Raw genomic sequence first — 15,609 nt, forward strand, 5'->3', positions numbered from 1 at the left:
TAATAAGATATGTCGCATATATCATAATTAGCATAATATCATAATTAGATACAGTATTACAAAGATATATATATCTCAGGATAAACATATTATAAAAGTTTAGCAAGGTCAATGTAATAAGTAGATTTATTATCATATCAAATATTCATCAATATATAAAATATTGTTTATTAAATATAAATATAAAAAAGAAAGTGTAAGGCTTACTATGAACATTAATGCAAATGCTATAATTTATATCTTACATAATTATATACTTCTTTCATTACCTACCTCATATTCAGCTGAGAAGAGCAGGTTGCTGTCTTTGTGCATATTGGCCACATATTCCTCAATTTCATTCAAATTGATTGGTCTGGAATAAATACATATCAAATACAGAATAGGAGATTTTTTTTTATTGATAATACATGTAATTAAATTTTAACATTTGTATAGAAGGTCCCATACAGTTGGCTGATCAACTTATCTTGATATCCCTAAATTTAATAATGGACAGTTCCAAAAAGGAAACTGGACAAATTCATTTAAAAATTAAGCTTTATGAGGGTTAAAGGCTAAATTTCCCTAGAAGTGTCTTTAAAGGTTCCAAAAAATACCAGTGTTTAATATGCAAAAGTAACTACTATCTTCTTTGATTAATTATACTGGTTTATCATTTTCGTCCTGTACAGTAAACTTTTAACAATAAAGCATCTGTGTTACTTCATCATATCAAAGAGACGTTTGTTTCCAAGGCAACACAGTTGTTAAAATAGTACAATGATTTATATGTTTTTAAGTTTCGCCTGTTGTTTAAATTTACCTTAGATTTAACAATAAGCAACACCTGCGGAATTGCAGTTTAAATGCTCTTGCACAATAATGGAGGACCTAGTTATGCCAGGTAAATCAATACTTTTCCCAATAACATAGCAAATCATTGTAAACCAAATCATCTCTGAAAATGTTTTCCCTGTCCAAAAACTCAAACTTCCAAATACAAGCTCCAACCTCTGGGACAATGTACCTTATATCAAAATGTCTGCTCTATTAAATAAGATTTGGGTGAGAAGCAAATGTTCAGAAATAAGAAGGAAACTTCAATTTACCTTTTACGAGGTATTTTTTCAGTGGCTGGGTCAAAATTAACATCTTCATCATCTGTGTCATGGGTTCGTTTCCTGAAACAACATGTTATGAAAGAAATGTTAGCTTGTTGTTTGCTATATACAAGGCATTCACGTAGATAATGATCACTTTCCTGCTATTCAAAGGAATAAATCTTCCAATATTAACAAGTAATCAAACAAGACAGACTTGGTTATAGAAGATTCATATGTACACTACAAGTTTAAATATTATGTTCCTTTAAATGACATAGTTGGGTTAAAAAAGCTGATGAAGGTATTATTTCACATTCTAACACTATCGGAAATTTTCCTATATAGACAAAGAAGGCCAGAAGCGTGCATTATTCTACAACAATGCACTCGCCGTTCTTATTATCTCCCTGTATATTTTCACATTGAAGGCGCCATTTTGTTTAAAAATCTGATAAATAAAAACATTTTTTTGTCGAATTTTGTTGTGAAAACTATCTAGAATGATAGAAAATGGTCTAACTAAGAAAATGAATCCGAACACCAATATCTTTAATGCAGTCGTTAACACTGTACAGACGTTTAAAGTGTTGTTTACGTGACGTCACAATGTAGCGCCAAACAGCATGTGCAAAACAATCAAATAAAGTACGTTATTTTAAATATGGCAGCACGAGTTAGGTTTAACATTTATTTTCACTTTTAAAAATTTGTATTTCGCTTGAAAAATTATAGAGTGAAATAAATGAACAAAACAAAGTTTTATCAACGTTTTCAAATTCGTTATTCTCAAAATGTTTCTACACACAGTAAGAATTAACCCACTGGAACAGCCTTTAAAGAACGTTTCTATTGGAAACTCTGAGGCGAAAACAAATTTAACCACCAAACATAAAGTCCAACTATATAATAATAATTATACTTTTTGTTGACGTGTTAGAATGGAAATAGATATTAATTCTTCGTGCATTATTGTATAAAAATGCACTTTTTCGTTCAAATGCGTTGTTATTAATCACTCAGGCCTATCGGCCTTCGTGATTATATTACTATGCACTTGAACTCAAACCGTGCATTATTCTACAACAATGCACTCAGAATTGATATCTATTTCCTAAACAAAATGAGTTTTTTATCATTACTGAACTACAACAAATATACTGAAAATCAACTTCTGCAATAACAAGCATTTAAACACAATGAAGCCCCTGCCTGTCATCAACACAAATGATTACTCAAGATAGCCTAAGCTTACAATAAATCAACATTATCAAAATCTATGCTCATGTCAAACAAAGATTTTAAACTGGAGTTTTTTTGAATCTAAGAGGTCAAAATTAGCACTAACCTGACTACAATATATACTAGTCTTGTAGATTTTCTCTTTGCCTTGAAAAAAAAATCCCAATTTACAGTGAAAATTGCTTAGTTTCAAGACGCAGTAGCATTTTAACTAGAATATCAATCTCCTTAATTTTTTATTTTTACTCTAATCTCTTTAAACAATAAATTGTATACATACATGCCATCAGATTTTCTACCTCTTCTCCTCCGTAATACCAAGACAATGATCACTGCTGCCAGAACAACGATAACCACAGCTGCAACAACTATACCTATTATCAAACCGAGGTTTGTGTCGTCCGGCTCTTAAAAACAAAGCAGAAATGTTTCATTACTTACATGTACCAGGGCACTAGACACCTTTTTGGGACAGGTACCCATACCCTAAGGAAGGGGAGTTTTGTGTTGTGTTAAGGTAAAATTTGAAATTTTATGTTATCATGTATTTAGTGTATTTTTTATCACATTTACTCATTACACTATTTCCTACCATTGGTTTCAATAGTTTGTAATTTTCCTACCATTGAAATCGATAGCTAGTATTAGACTAACAAATCAAACAAATTACTTTAAGTGAATTTATTTTAGAATCTTGAGGGGATTTTTTTCTGAGATAGGGGAAAAATACGTATGATTTTGACATGGAAACGGTGCCCATATTTGGCCCCAAAAACGACCAAACGAGTGCCCTGTGTACTGAAAGGAAAGCATTGACATGGCCCTTAAATACCTTTTTTTTTTATGAAATTGAATATACTGCGTAACCTCTGTACAGCCACCTATGTATAGAAATAATCTCTTGACAGCAATAGAATCATTTTTTCACAAAGCAAGACTTCATAGTATACTTAACCTCTCCAGAGCAACATAATTATATAACATTTGTCAGCTTTGACACGTTGAAATCAAAACCTGACATACTGAAACCTTTAGCAGTCAGTAGGATTTTGCTCTCTCCAAGCAACACATGCTAAATAAGTGGCAACCTTATTTTTCAAATTAAAATTAGCCTATCATTAACTGAAGGGTATGGGGTATGATATTTTTCATCCAGTTCTTAAACTTTTTAGAGCACTGTTGACTAAGATGTAAAACAAGAGCTGTCACAGGAGACAGCAAAGCTCGACTAATAAAATACTGGACGCAGTAAGGAGGACAAAACTATGAAAGAAAAATCAATTATGTATAATTATGTATTAAGTTATAGTAAAAAAATAACATTTGTTAACATTAATTCCAAGGTCAAGGGGAATAATTCTAGAAATAGTCATGCTAGAGTTATGGACCTTGTCACACAACAGTTGTGTAATGATAAGAAATATATATTTGAAGTTTGAAGTAGATACCTTAAAAAGTAAAGAAGTTATTATATTTCTTAAAGAAAATCCTAAGTTCAAAGAGAGATAAATCTGTAAATATTGCTTCAAGAGTTATGAACATTGTCACATAAAATGTAATTGATGATAAGGAATAAGTATTTGAAGTTTGAAGTAGATACCTAAAAATAAAAATGTAATAATAAAAAATAACAGTTTTCTAGTAAAAAAATCTAAGTTAATGGGGAGATAATTATTGCAATATTGGTGCTAGAGTTATGAACCTTGTCACATAAGATGTGGATGATGATAACGTAAATATATTTGAAGTATGAAGTTGATCCCTTTAGAAATAAATAAGTAACAGTAAAAATAATATTTTTTATGGAAAATTCTAAGTTCAAAGGGAGATAAATCTGAAAATATTGGTGCTAGAGTTATGAACCTTGTCACATAAGATGGGGATGATGATAACGTAAATATATTTGAAGTATGAGGTTGATCCCTTAAGAAATTAAGAAGAAACAGTAAGAAATAGTATTTTTTGAAGAAAATTCAAAGTTCAAGGGGAGATAAATCTGAAAATATTGGTGCTAGAGTTATGAACCTTGTCACATAAGATGGGGATGATGATAAGGTACATATATTTGAAGTATGAGGTTGATCCCTTAAGAAATAAAGAAGTAACAGTAAAAAATTGTATTTTTTAAGGAAAATTCTAAGTTCAAGGGGAGATAAATCTGACAATATTGGTGCTAGAGTTATGAACCTTGTCACATAAGATGTGGTTGATGATAAGGAACATATATTTGAAGTTTGAAGTTGATACCTTAAGAAATGACAAAGTTATAGTGAAAAATATTTTACTGCACCAAAACTTTAATCTAAAATCTGGACGCGGACGCGGACGCCGGGGCGAGTAGGACAGCTCTCCATATACTTCGTATAGTCGAGCTAAAAATGTTTGGTTTTCATGATCATGACAAAAATGCATTTTCAAACAATGTACCTGCAGCTGTAACGAAAGGTCCATATTTTTTACTGATTAAACATCCACCATTTGTACACGCTACTGCAATTACTCTGTGAAATAAACATTAGATAATTAATATTAGCATACCAATCAAAGTATTTCCATTAACATTATATAAAGTCAAAGAATAATGTTTCTATCATGTGCATGATTACCTTTTTAGAAATGAAATATGATTACCTCCCCTTAATTGCACTTGTTATATCAAGATTATCTCCCTTTTGTTGGATAGAGGATATAGTGTGTTTCAATACTAAATTTATTGGCGAGAATAAAATTGTTTTACTTAATGAGTCAATAAATTTAGTATTGAATCTACACAAATATAATACTCTATTATATTGACATGTAAGGCAATACAATATCAGGCAAATGTGTAACGAGGACCTTAACAGGGGCTGTATCTATTCATTATCTTACTAAACAGAGAAAAAGGGTTCCAAATGGAAGGGCCATTTTTATTGCAAGGGCTATGAAGCACTAAAGCAATATATTTCTTTTGTAAGAAATATAATTAGGGTTACAATTATTATAGACAAAATCTAAGAATGTTGCACCAACATGTAACTAGTATCTGGGTCAACCGGTCCATTACAGTACTCTGTGGAATCTGTATTACTACTACAGGAGTCACTCCCAACAATAAACTGTTGTTTTACAACTTCACGCTTTCTTCTTGCTAGAAATAAAACAAAAGTTGAAGCTATGATTATTTTTCAATCATCTTTTTACACATAACACAAGCATTGTTTAGTTTACTATTATGTCCATCACATAGACAAATTTTAGGACATGGCTTTTCTTTGAATAAAACTAGAAAAATCTATTCAGAGCCTTAGTAGAAATTTTCTTTTTAGTTTAACATACAATCTGTATAAAAGAAAGAAATACTCCTTTTTTATTCAAATGCAACTCTTTAATTGAAATGTTATAAAATAACACAACAAATTTGCTTACAATTTGGTGTTGATGTTTTGCTTTTTAAATTCTTTAACCAATCTGCTTCGGTGGCTCTGTAATAACCTTTCTTTAATCCTACACTCCATGCATCCAATGTGTTAAAGTCTGATAAACTCATTGAATCTTAAAAAAAAGTATATAATTTATTATCATATCAGTTTAATTTTGTTAAGAAAATTTTTGCTTGTTGTTAGAAAATGTTTAAAGCTTTCTATTTTTAGCAGATAAGTTGAATAAACAAAATAACTCGAGACAATAAATAGCATGCCTGTAACTATCTTGAGCATGTTTACAATTGTTACAGGTTTGAGGAGCAGAACAGAGCCCGAGAGGTATGGTCCCCCAAGGAAAAAATTCTCACGGAATATGTGTATGCATTTTGTATGTATTTTTAACACCAAGCATCATAAATCATATGTTACAAGAGCGATCAGTAATCACATGTGTCGCCTCATGATGGCCAATTTCATGTTGGGACAAATTTTGTGACAGACGGACAGACAGACGGACAGTGCACAACTAGACTTTGTACTGATCATTCCTGTAAAGTTTGGATAAAATTGCACCAGTAGTTTATGAGGAGTAGTCCGGACAAGCTTTTGCATATCTGGCAACACACAGAAAAAAAACACCTTTTTATCAAAGGGCCATAACTCGGCCAAAAATCATTCAACCGGAAAACCCGTGCAATATGCACAAGGACTTGAGCTACAGATCAATCCTGTAAAGTTTCATTGAAATTGCATTAGTGGTATAAGAGAAGTAGTCTGGACAAACTTTAAAAATAAAAATTATTAAAGGGCCATAACTCAAACAAAAATCATTGAACCGGAAAATGCTGACAATATGCACAACTAGGCTTGGTACTGATCATTCCTGTAAAGTTTGGATGAAATTGCACCAGTAGTTTATGAGGAGAAGTCCAGACAAGCTTTTGTGTATCTGGCAACACACAGAAAAAGAAACCTTTTTATCAAAGGGCCATAACTCGGCAAAAAATCATTCAACCGGAAAATCCGTGCAATATGCGCAAGGACTTGAGCTACAGATCAATCCTGTAAAGTTTCATTGAAATTGCATTAGTGGTATAAGAGAAGTAGTCCGGACAAACTTTAAAATTAAAAATTATTAAAGGGCCATAACTCTGACAAAAATCATTGAACCGGATAATCCTGAGAATATGCACAACTAGACTTGCATCTGATCATTCCTGTAAAGTTTGGATGAAATTGCACCAGTAGTTTATGAGGAGTAGTCTGGACAAGTTTTGTGACGGACGGACGGACAGACGGACAGACAGACAGACGGACAGACGACGGAGAAGTGATCCCTATATGTCGCCACTACTCCGTAGAGGCGACACAAACAGACGACGGAGAAGTGATCCCTATATGTCGCCACTACTCCGTAGAGGCGACACAAAAATGATGTGATCATGGACAGAGTTCTGGTCTGCCATTTTCATTCATGTTAAATACAACTGCCTGTTTGACTGTGGCTTAAAAGATAGCAAATAAGAAAAGTGGGTCATTGCAGTCAATATTTGCAATGTTAGAACCAAAATGTGCCTCGTCACAACAAAACCAACATAGTGGGTTTGCGACCAGCATGGATCCAGACCAGCCTGCGCATCCGCGCAGTCTGATCAGGATCCATGCTGTTCGTTGTCAGTTTCCCCACTTGTAATAGAGTTGGTAAGCGAACAGCATGGATCCTGATCAGGATCCATGCTGTTCGTTGTCAGTTTCTCCACTTGTAATAGAGTTGGTAAGCGAACAGCATGGATCCTGATCAGACTGCACGGATGCACAGGCTGGTCTGGATCGATGCTGGTCGCAAACCCATTATGTTGGTTTTGTCATGACGCGGCTCCAATAGTATTCACTGTATCATTGCACCGAAACATGACACATATTTGGTAATCTGTCATTTGTATCATTGTTACCGTGATCACTTTAAATAAATTACATTAGGTTATTAATTATTAAATTAGGTTATTAATTCATTAAATTAGGTAGTTAATCAAATTGGGTATATTTGTAATAAGTATCTTATTGTAATGACAAATCAATCAATTATTGTTGTATTAAATTTTAAATGAATCCATACCATGCTAAATATCTTAAATGAACTTTTCCATCTTTCAAAACTCTGGGGCAAGGCCAATGTTTGCCCAAGGGTCATGAATTATTATATTTTGTTGTCCACAAAAAGATGTTACCTTTTAAAGGAACAAAGCTTTTGATAAACTAACAGCATAAGTTTCTCCCATAAAATAACCAAAAGTCTTTAGCAAGATACATACACATAAGAGAGTTTAAGTGATTCTATGTGGGTGACCATAATAACTTAGTCAGGGAGGTTTTCTCAAGCAAATGAATAACAATTCTCACCTTTGGAGTCACATTTGCTGTCTTTACATACTACAAAACCTGTTGCACGGATCGCTCCATTTGTAGTTTGATTGAAAAAGTCCTCAGCAAAAGTCACTGTAAACTGCCTCTGTTGGCTACTTTCTTTTGGGCCTTCAACTACATCAACATTTTGTGTTTTTTCTATATTGATAGGGACTGAAATAGAAATGATATGTTAAGAAGAGTAAACTTACACATGCACTTTTTTACAAAAGCAGAACAAAATGTGATTTTGATGTCAGGAAGTCATCTGCTTTTTCATCCATTTTATGTAATGAGCATTATGTATTAGGATGTTTGGATAATTTTTACTTTCTGTTTATTTCTGCTATGTTTTTCTCTGCATTAAAGATAATTTATTAATTTGGCTTTATTGATTGATATTCTTCCAAGAACACTTTAAACAAAAAATAATTTAGCCATTTGCATCATGACATAATGGTAAACTAGTTAGTCATTACAAACATTTTGTTTACACTCACAAGCTAATTAAGAGCTGTCACCCAAAATAATAGATCAAGACACAAATGTTGTGTGAGGACGGATTGACAGACAGATGGATGGTGTGATTTTAATGTGCCGTCCTTTGGGGGGGGGGGGGCATAATATAGGTACTTTTTTGGTTACAAGAGCATGACATTAGTCTTATCTTAACACACTGAAAAGGTGTAGGATAGTTTCAGTTAAACAAAGCTAAATCAATAGGGCAATGAAACATTTGACCAGTTTTCATGATGTCTGAATGAAAATGTGACTTGAAGATTATATATTTTGCCTTGTACACTAATTTAAGCAACTGAAGTGCTTTATTTTACCCTTAAATGTTAGTGGCAAAAATGACTAACATAGTTATGTCACGATTATAGAGTCACACAAGAGTGCATGACCTTGCAGACTGACCAGCAATCTGCATTGTTTCCATGATAACTTAATGAACACTTATTATTAAAATCCTTCCTTCTGCTATGGACTATTCCAAATTCAAAACAGACAAAGTCTTTCACACAAATATGAATAAAAACATTCTATATTCAACATAAAAAAGTTACTAGGCAATAAGAGCTTTTTCTTTAATCCGACAATGTATAAGCCTATTTTTCACTTTATGGAAATTTACCAGAAAATGTGCCTTAAAATGTACTATGTCAAGTTCACTTTGAGTTTTCACCCTTAGTAGACTCAGATACAGTACAGATAAATGAACAACTTGTTTTTCTGATCTTGGTCTCATCAAAGTTAAAGTATTCATGAAAATATATGAAACAACATTAAAAAGCAATATAATAAAAACTGTGACCAGTCAGTAACAATTTTGAAAGTAAAACAAACCTCCTGCTTTAGTTTTTATTTCTTTATTTACTGGTTCACCATTCAAATCCTGCTCATTGACTGCTAAAACCTAAAAAAAATCAAATAAACAAATCAAGCTAAATCAAAGACATATTATTTCAACTACAGTCAAATGTTGAAAGAAGCATGCATACCAAGTTTGGAGTCAAACCAACTTATAGTGAGTGAGTTATGCTCCAAAAGAAACCTAAGGGGGACACTGCCACAGCTGTCAGAAGTATCCTCTATGTGTTGCCTTTTTCAAGGCGACACAATAAAACTAAACAGTCAATTTCAGCATTATCATTTTAAACAAGATCTGTGTGAGGACAGCACACTTTACTTTCTTAATGCAGGATAGTAACTAGAAATGTGTCCATAGGACACGGGTGCACCCACCACGCCACTGTTCTGTCAATCTTTTTACTAAGTCAAGGGAAATAACTCTAAAAATACTGCATAAATCCACAAGCGAAACCCCAGGTGCAAATCTAAATATGCTGAGCAACCTGCCCGTAAGGTTTAATGAAAATGTCAAATCCTTTTTGAGTAACTTGCGACACAAGTTGAAAATTGCAAAAATTTTCTAACTGAAGGGCAATAACTCTAAAAATACTAAATAAATCCAGACGAAAATACCTGGTGCACAACTGCACATGCTGATCAATATTCCTGTAAAGTTACATGACTCTAGGTCAAATACTTTTTGAGTTACGTGCGACACATGTTGAAAATTGCAAAATTTTACTAAGTCAAGGGCAATAACTCTAAAAATACTAAAAATATCCAGACGAAAATACCCAGGTGCACAACTACACATGCTGATCAACATTCCTGTAAAGTTTCATGACTCTAGGTCAAATACTTTTTGAGTTACCTGCGACACAAGTTGAAAATTGCAAAATTTTACTAAGTCAAGGGCAATAACTCTGAAAATACTAAAAATATCCAGACGAAAATACCCAGGTGCACAACTACACATGCTGATCAACATTCCTGTAAAGTTTCATGACTCTAGGTCAAATACTTTTTGAGTTACATGCGACACAAGTTAAAAATTGCAAAATTTTACTAAGTCAAGGGCAATAACTCTGAAAAAACTAAAAATATCCAGACGAAAATACCCAGGTGCACAACAACACATGCTGATCAACATTCCTGTAAAGTTTCATGACTCTAGGTCAAATACTTTTTGAGTTACGTGCGACACAAAAGTGAACGGACGGAAGGACGGACGTGCCACTTAAATGGACTAAAGGGCCATTTCTTTTGTTATTTTCTTTTGTTTAATAGAGGGCCATGGCCCCTTATTCTATTGTTACGAAATGCACTCTATTGTTCTCTTTTGTTCTGTTTACTGTTAGATGGCCCCCTAACCATATTTGGTTGCTCAGACGGACGGACGGACAAGGGTAAATCTAAATGCCCGCCACTAACGTGGGGGCACAAAAATAGTCCATAAAAAGGCATAGTTAAAGAAGGGAAAACAAGATTGCATTTGTGAAAAATGCTATGCCACTGCATTAATACAACACTAAATAGTAGTATAGGAACAGATATTTTTTTGTTTCTATACAATTGAAGATTGTCATAATGCATAGATCCCTGACCTATCTAATTCTTATTATCAGATTAGTGGTTAAATATATTGTTATTCAAATAAAAGATCAGAGTTGGAATATATCAATGCAGTTGAGTCTAGTGAATTTGGTGGTGAAGGTCATATTTCACGCAGCCTCCATCAAAGGAAAACACAGTAAGACACATTGTCCAAATCTAGGTCAGCTGATATCAAAGTTCAATTTACATCTTAATCCGTGTTCAAATTTCATAGCTTGTCAAAGGACATGAAAGTAGGTCACAACATCAAAATCTAGGTCACCTGATATCAAAGTTCATTTTTACAACTAAAACTGTGCACATGGTCAAAATTTCATTGCTGTACATCAAAGGACAAGAAAGAAGGTCCCTGTCCCCTTCGGCAAGGCAGAAATTTGACCCGAGGGTTTAATTAAAAACAATCTTGATACAGGTCAATCCTATAACATTTTAAGTCAAATATCTAAGCTGTAGCTTTCTCCAATTCAGAAAACATTTGTTTCAGTTTCTGTTTTTACTATGTGTACATAATGAGAATCAATGCCCCCGGGCAGGGCCAATTTTGACACCAGGGGAAAAATTTGAACAACTTTGGTAGAAGACCTATAGATTATATCAAATAGCAAACATCAAAGCTCTATGCCTTGTACCTTCAGACAAAAAGATTTTATTATTTTTTTACAATATGAAGATAACGAAAATCAAGACCCCCCGACTCCAATTTTAACCCCAGGGCTATAATTTGAACAATCTTGGTAGAGGTTCACTTCGCAAAGTATCATGCCAAATATTTAACCTCTAGCCTTTGTCATTTCAATTTGGCAATTTTAACACTAGGGGCATAATTAAAACAACTTTAGTAGAGGATCCATAGATGATATTATAAACCAAATATCAAAGCTCTAAGCCTTTTACCTTCAGACAAGAAGTTTTTTAATTTTTTTACTATATGTACATAGTGAAAATCAATGACCCCCAGGGGTGGGGCCAATTTTGACCCCAGGGCTATAATTTGAACAATCTTGGTAGAGGTTCACTACATAATGTTTCATGCAAAATATCTAACCTTGAGCATTTGTCAATTGCTAGAAGAAATTTTTTAAAGTTTTTACTATATACATATAAGGAAAACCTTATATGACATATGACCCCGGGCGGGGCTTTTTTTGACACTTTAGGCAAAATTTGAACAACTTTAGCAGAGTACCTATAGATAATAACACATCCTCTAAGCCTTGTACCTGCAGACAAGAAGGTATTTATAGGTTTTTACTGTATGTACATATAGTGAAAATCAATGATCCCCGGGGCGGGCCGATTTTGACCCCAGGGCTATAATTTGAACAATCTTGGTAGAGGTCTACCAGACAATGCCTTATGCAAAATATCTAAGCTCTAGGCCTTTTGGGTCTTTACAAGAAGATTTTTATGCCCCCGAAGGGTGGCTATTAAAATCTACCCGTCTGTCTGTCTGTCAGTCCGTACAAACCAGAGCTACATTATGGGGTTTAGTCTATGTTCTCATAACAATAGATGTCTTTGATGTCATTCATTCCATTTCTATTGTGGGGTTATTTTCTGCATTGTTGGGTTAATAAGAACGAAAGGAATAACAAAAGAAAACCCCATAATGTAGCTCTGGTAAGAACGTCGGTCCGTCCCGCTATATACATATAAACAGTGGTGGTCGTGTCCGCTCTGAAACTTCAGTATGCATGAAAGGATTTTAATTTTTCTTTCATATATGAAACAAGAGCTGTCGGTAGGACAGCAACGCTTGACTATTCTTAGTGCTTGATTAAAAGGTAAAATTTTCTAAGTAAAAAAAAAGGCAAAATTTTTCTTTAAATCAATATTACAGTAATAGGCCTTGGAGAGAGTCCTATTATGCTCTCAAAGAGGAGTAAAAAATTTCAACATGTTTCAAAGCCTTATGTCAATGAATTTTGAAAATATTTGAGGTATTACAAAAACTTTAACGTAAATTCTAAGTCAAAAAAGGGGCATAATTCTGTCAAAATGCTTGATAGAGTAATCTCCTCCTGTCTACATGTAGGGGTCATGATGGTGAATAAGTGTGCAAAGTTTCAAAGCCATATGTAAATGGACTTTGAAAATATTAATAATTATTTTCATTCAAAATAATTCAATTTATTTTCGAGAAAGAAATAGTCCGTGTATTACATTAATATTGGTACCCGTTTTTATTAAGTATGTCATTACACATACGTACATAAACTGAGCTACAGTCGCTTACAGTTACATTGCTATAAATACGTGAAAATCGCGCAATTCTCCCACTTGCTTTCGACAACGCATTCAGACTTATAGTACCTTTACGAGAATTCTACCCACCCACCACACCCCATTGTTTCTAAGTTCCTAATAGCAAGGACTTTTATAAGATATTTTGAATGTTTATTCACATCATTCTTGTAGTACAGTTAACCTTTTAAAGAGCACATTGACTGTTTCTTCGTAGTTTTTATGTTGTAGATATGTTGTGGACACTGTTGGTACGGATGCTGCACATAGATGGGAGTATGCTCCATCATGTTTCAACTACACTACATCATATACAGCATACATTTACCAGATGTGACCAAGGATTTGGTGATTTATCATGGACTTGTAAATAGCTTTGCGTTTGTGTTCAGCGCTTGATGGACTTGATGTAGTGACTTTTCTTCATTTTTGAAAAACAGTTGAATTTGTATTTACGTGCCTCAGTGTCTATTTCCTTTACATTCGCTAAGTTTTTGTTGACATTAAACTTACATTACTGTGTGATTCACGATTGTATGCGTGCTACAAATTACACAATAGGAATTTTATTACGTGCAAATAATTTCTTTAATATTACATTTTAGTCCCTCTTTTGTAATTGTGATAAGGGAGTCAGACGTGTCGGTTACCAGCAGTAATTTGAGAAATTTTGGCATAAGGTATTTAGTAGAAACAGGCAGCGTTATATTGTTTTTATGCAGTGGTTCATTAAGTGGCAGCTGTTTTTCCCTGGGTACCCGGTGACAAGCCGCTGCTACGGAATGACACTGGTGCCGGTGTATCTATATTTATATATATATGTAATTATACATAATCACATGAGCGCATTTTCAGGTCGGGTTGATTCCCCTGATTGCGAGGTTGAATCGGTATTGCATATTGCTATGTTGCTAAAACGACCCATGTACTTTACAATGTTGCACCATCCTTATGCAGTGTCTATGGTGGTAGATGTCTATCGTTTCTGTTGAGACTATCATTTTTGGGTACTGGCACCGTCATTGTAGTACATCTAGTTCATGTTATGGACTGGGTCAAGTGTGTTTTGCCCACAGTACTTGGTGAAACCACAGTTGCTTTGCGTTTTTGCTTTGCTAGCCCGAGTTCATTATGGTGTTACGCTTTCCCATTACACTTGCTACCATGGTGGTCATGAATATTAATGGATACCCATTCGTGTTTGTGATCATCATTGTAGAACTGTCTCTATGATACACCAGATTGCGTTATAAACAACTCCGGCTATATGTTTTTACCCAGAGTTGGGTGAAATTTGTCGTGATTGGACACCCATTGCGTTTGTTATTGCAGTTTGTTCAGTGGTAGTGTGTTGGTATTGCTTTTCGACCTGGTGTCAAACAATGAGCTGCTTTTCCCCTATGCAGTGGTTAATTTGATGGATGGGAGTCGTGTCTGGTTACCCAGGAATGGCTTTTCTGTTCGTTATCTTGGCTACTGGCACCGTCGTTGTGACACAGAGATGCGCATGTGATGTATATGCCTGTAATTTGCCTGTATTAAAATTAGTTTTTCATTAATTGCATTAGCCGGTAAACTATTTGGCATTCGGTTCTGGTTACCCGGTAGCCAATGTTAAATGGTTTCAGTATGGCACATGTGTTTTTATTTAATAAGCTTGAAATTAAATATTAGCGCGACACGTCTGGCTTTCTTGCTGTTTCGCTGCATTAGGTACATGTTTATAGGAATCAGGCGAGATACCTCGACTGGTTATTCAGAGCGGCCATTACCTCCATTATATATTTTATTGATTTATTTGACTTGTATAAAAGCTATGATACAAGCTGAATTGCAGCGTATGCTCGTACAAAATAAATTTGTTATTTAAATTTACAGTCGAGACCATCATATGTGACTTTCCAAGGGATCTTCAGAAAAAGGTCGCATATGACAGGGAGTCTCTAAATACAGTCTCAAAGAAAAATCATCTATCTGTCTATAGACCAATGTGACTTAAAGATCCTGTATGTTTTGTGATTGATATTGTTACTGTTACATATCTTGCAAAAAAAATATATATGGATATAATTATGCAAATAAAACAATTTTCAAACATCAAAGAATATGTAAAATGTTTACTGCAAATATTTGTGCACATTATATTTAATCAATAAATTACATGCATTGATTTCTTATTGGAAAATTTGACTTAGAATTTATAGAAAATAAAGTTCTAATTACCTCCCTTTAATGGCCTTTATTTACATGGGTGATATCTTTCTAAA

General features: G+C 33.9%; 1 protein-coding gene across 1 annotated transcript in view; it reads right to left on the reverse strand.

Moving 5' to 3' along the window:
* Window positions 1-273: 273 nt before the first annotated feature.
* The window catches only part of LOC132743412 (uncharacterized), a gene marked incomplete at its 3' end in the record, with an annotated part of 35,611 nt that continues 20,275 nt past the window's right edge, over window positions 274-15,609 (reverse strand). Inside the window, exons 7-14 of the mRNA XM_060731934.1 lie at window positions 9,479-9,548; window positions 8,129-8,305; window positions 5,733-5,858; window positions 5,337-5,454; window positions 4,752-4,825; window positions 2,605-2,731; window positions 1,092-1,163; window positions 274-355 (exon numbers count right to left, since the gene is read on the reverse strand). Coding sequence (XP_060587917.1) covers window positions 274-355; window positions 1,092-1,163; window positions 2,605-2,731; window positions 4,752-4,825; window positions 5,337-5,454; window positions 5,733-5,858; window positions 8,129-8,305; window positions 9,479-9,548 — 846 coding nt within the window. The remainder of the gene's footprint in view (window positions 356-1,091; window positions 1,164-2,604; window positions 2,732-4,751; window positions 4,826-5,336; window positions 5,455-5,732; window positions 5,859-8,128; window positions 8,306-9,478; window positions 9,549-15,609) is intronic.

This window comes from Ruditapes philippinarum, unplaced genomic scaffold (genome assembly GCF_026571515.1).
Source record: "Ruditapes philippinarum isolate M1 unplaced genomic scaffold, ASM2657151v2 ctg2102_1_1_1_1, whole genome shotgun sequence".
In the NCBI taxonomy this organism is placed as follows: domain Eukaryota; kingdom Metazoa; phylum Mollusca; class Bivalvia; order Venerida; family Veneridae; genus Ruditapes; species Ruditapes philippinarum.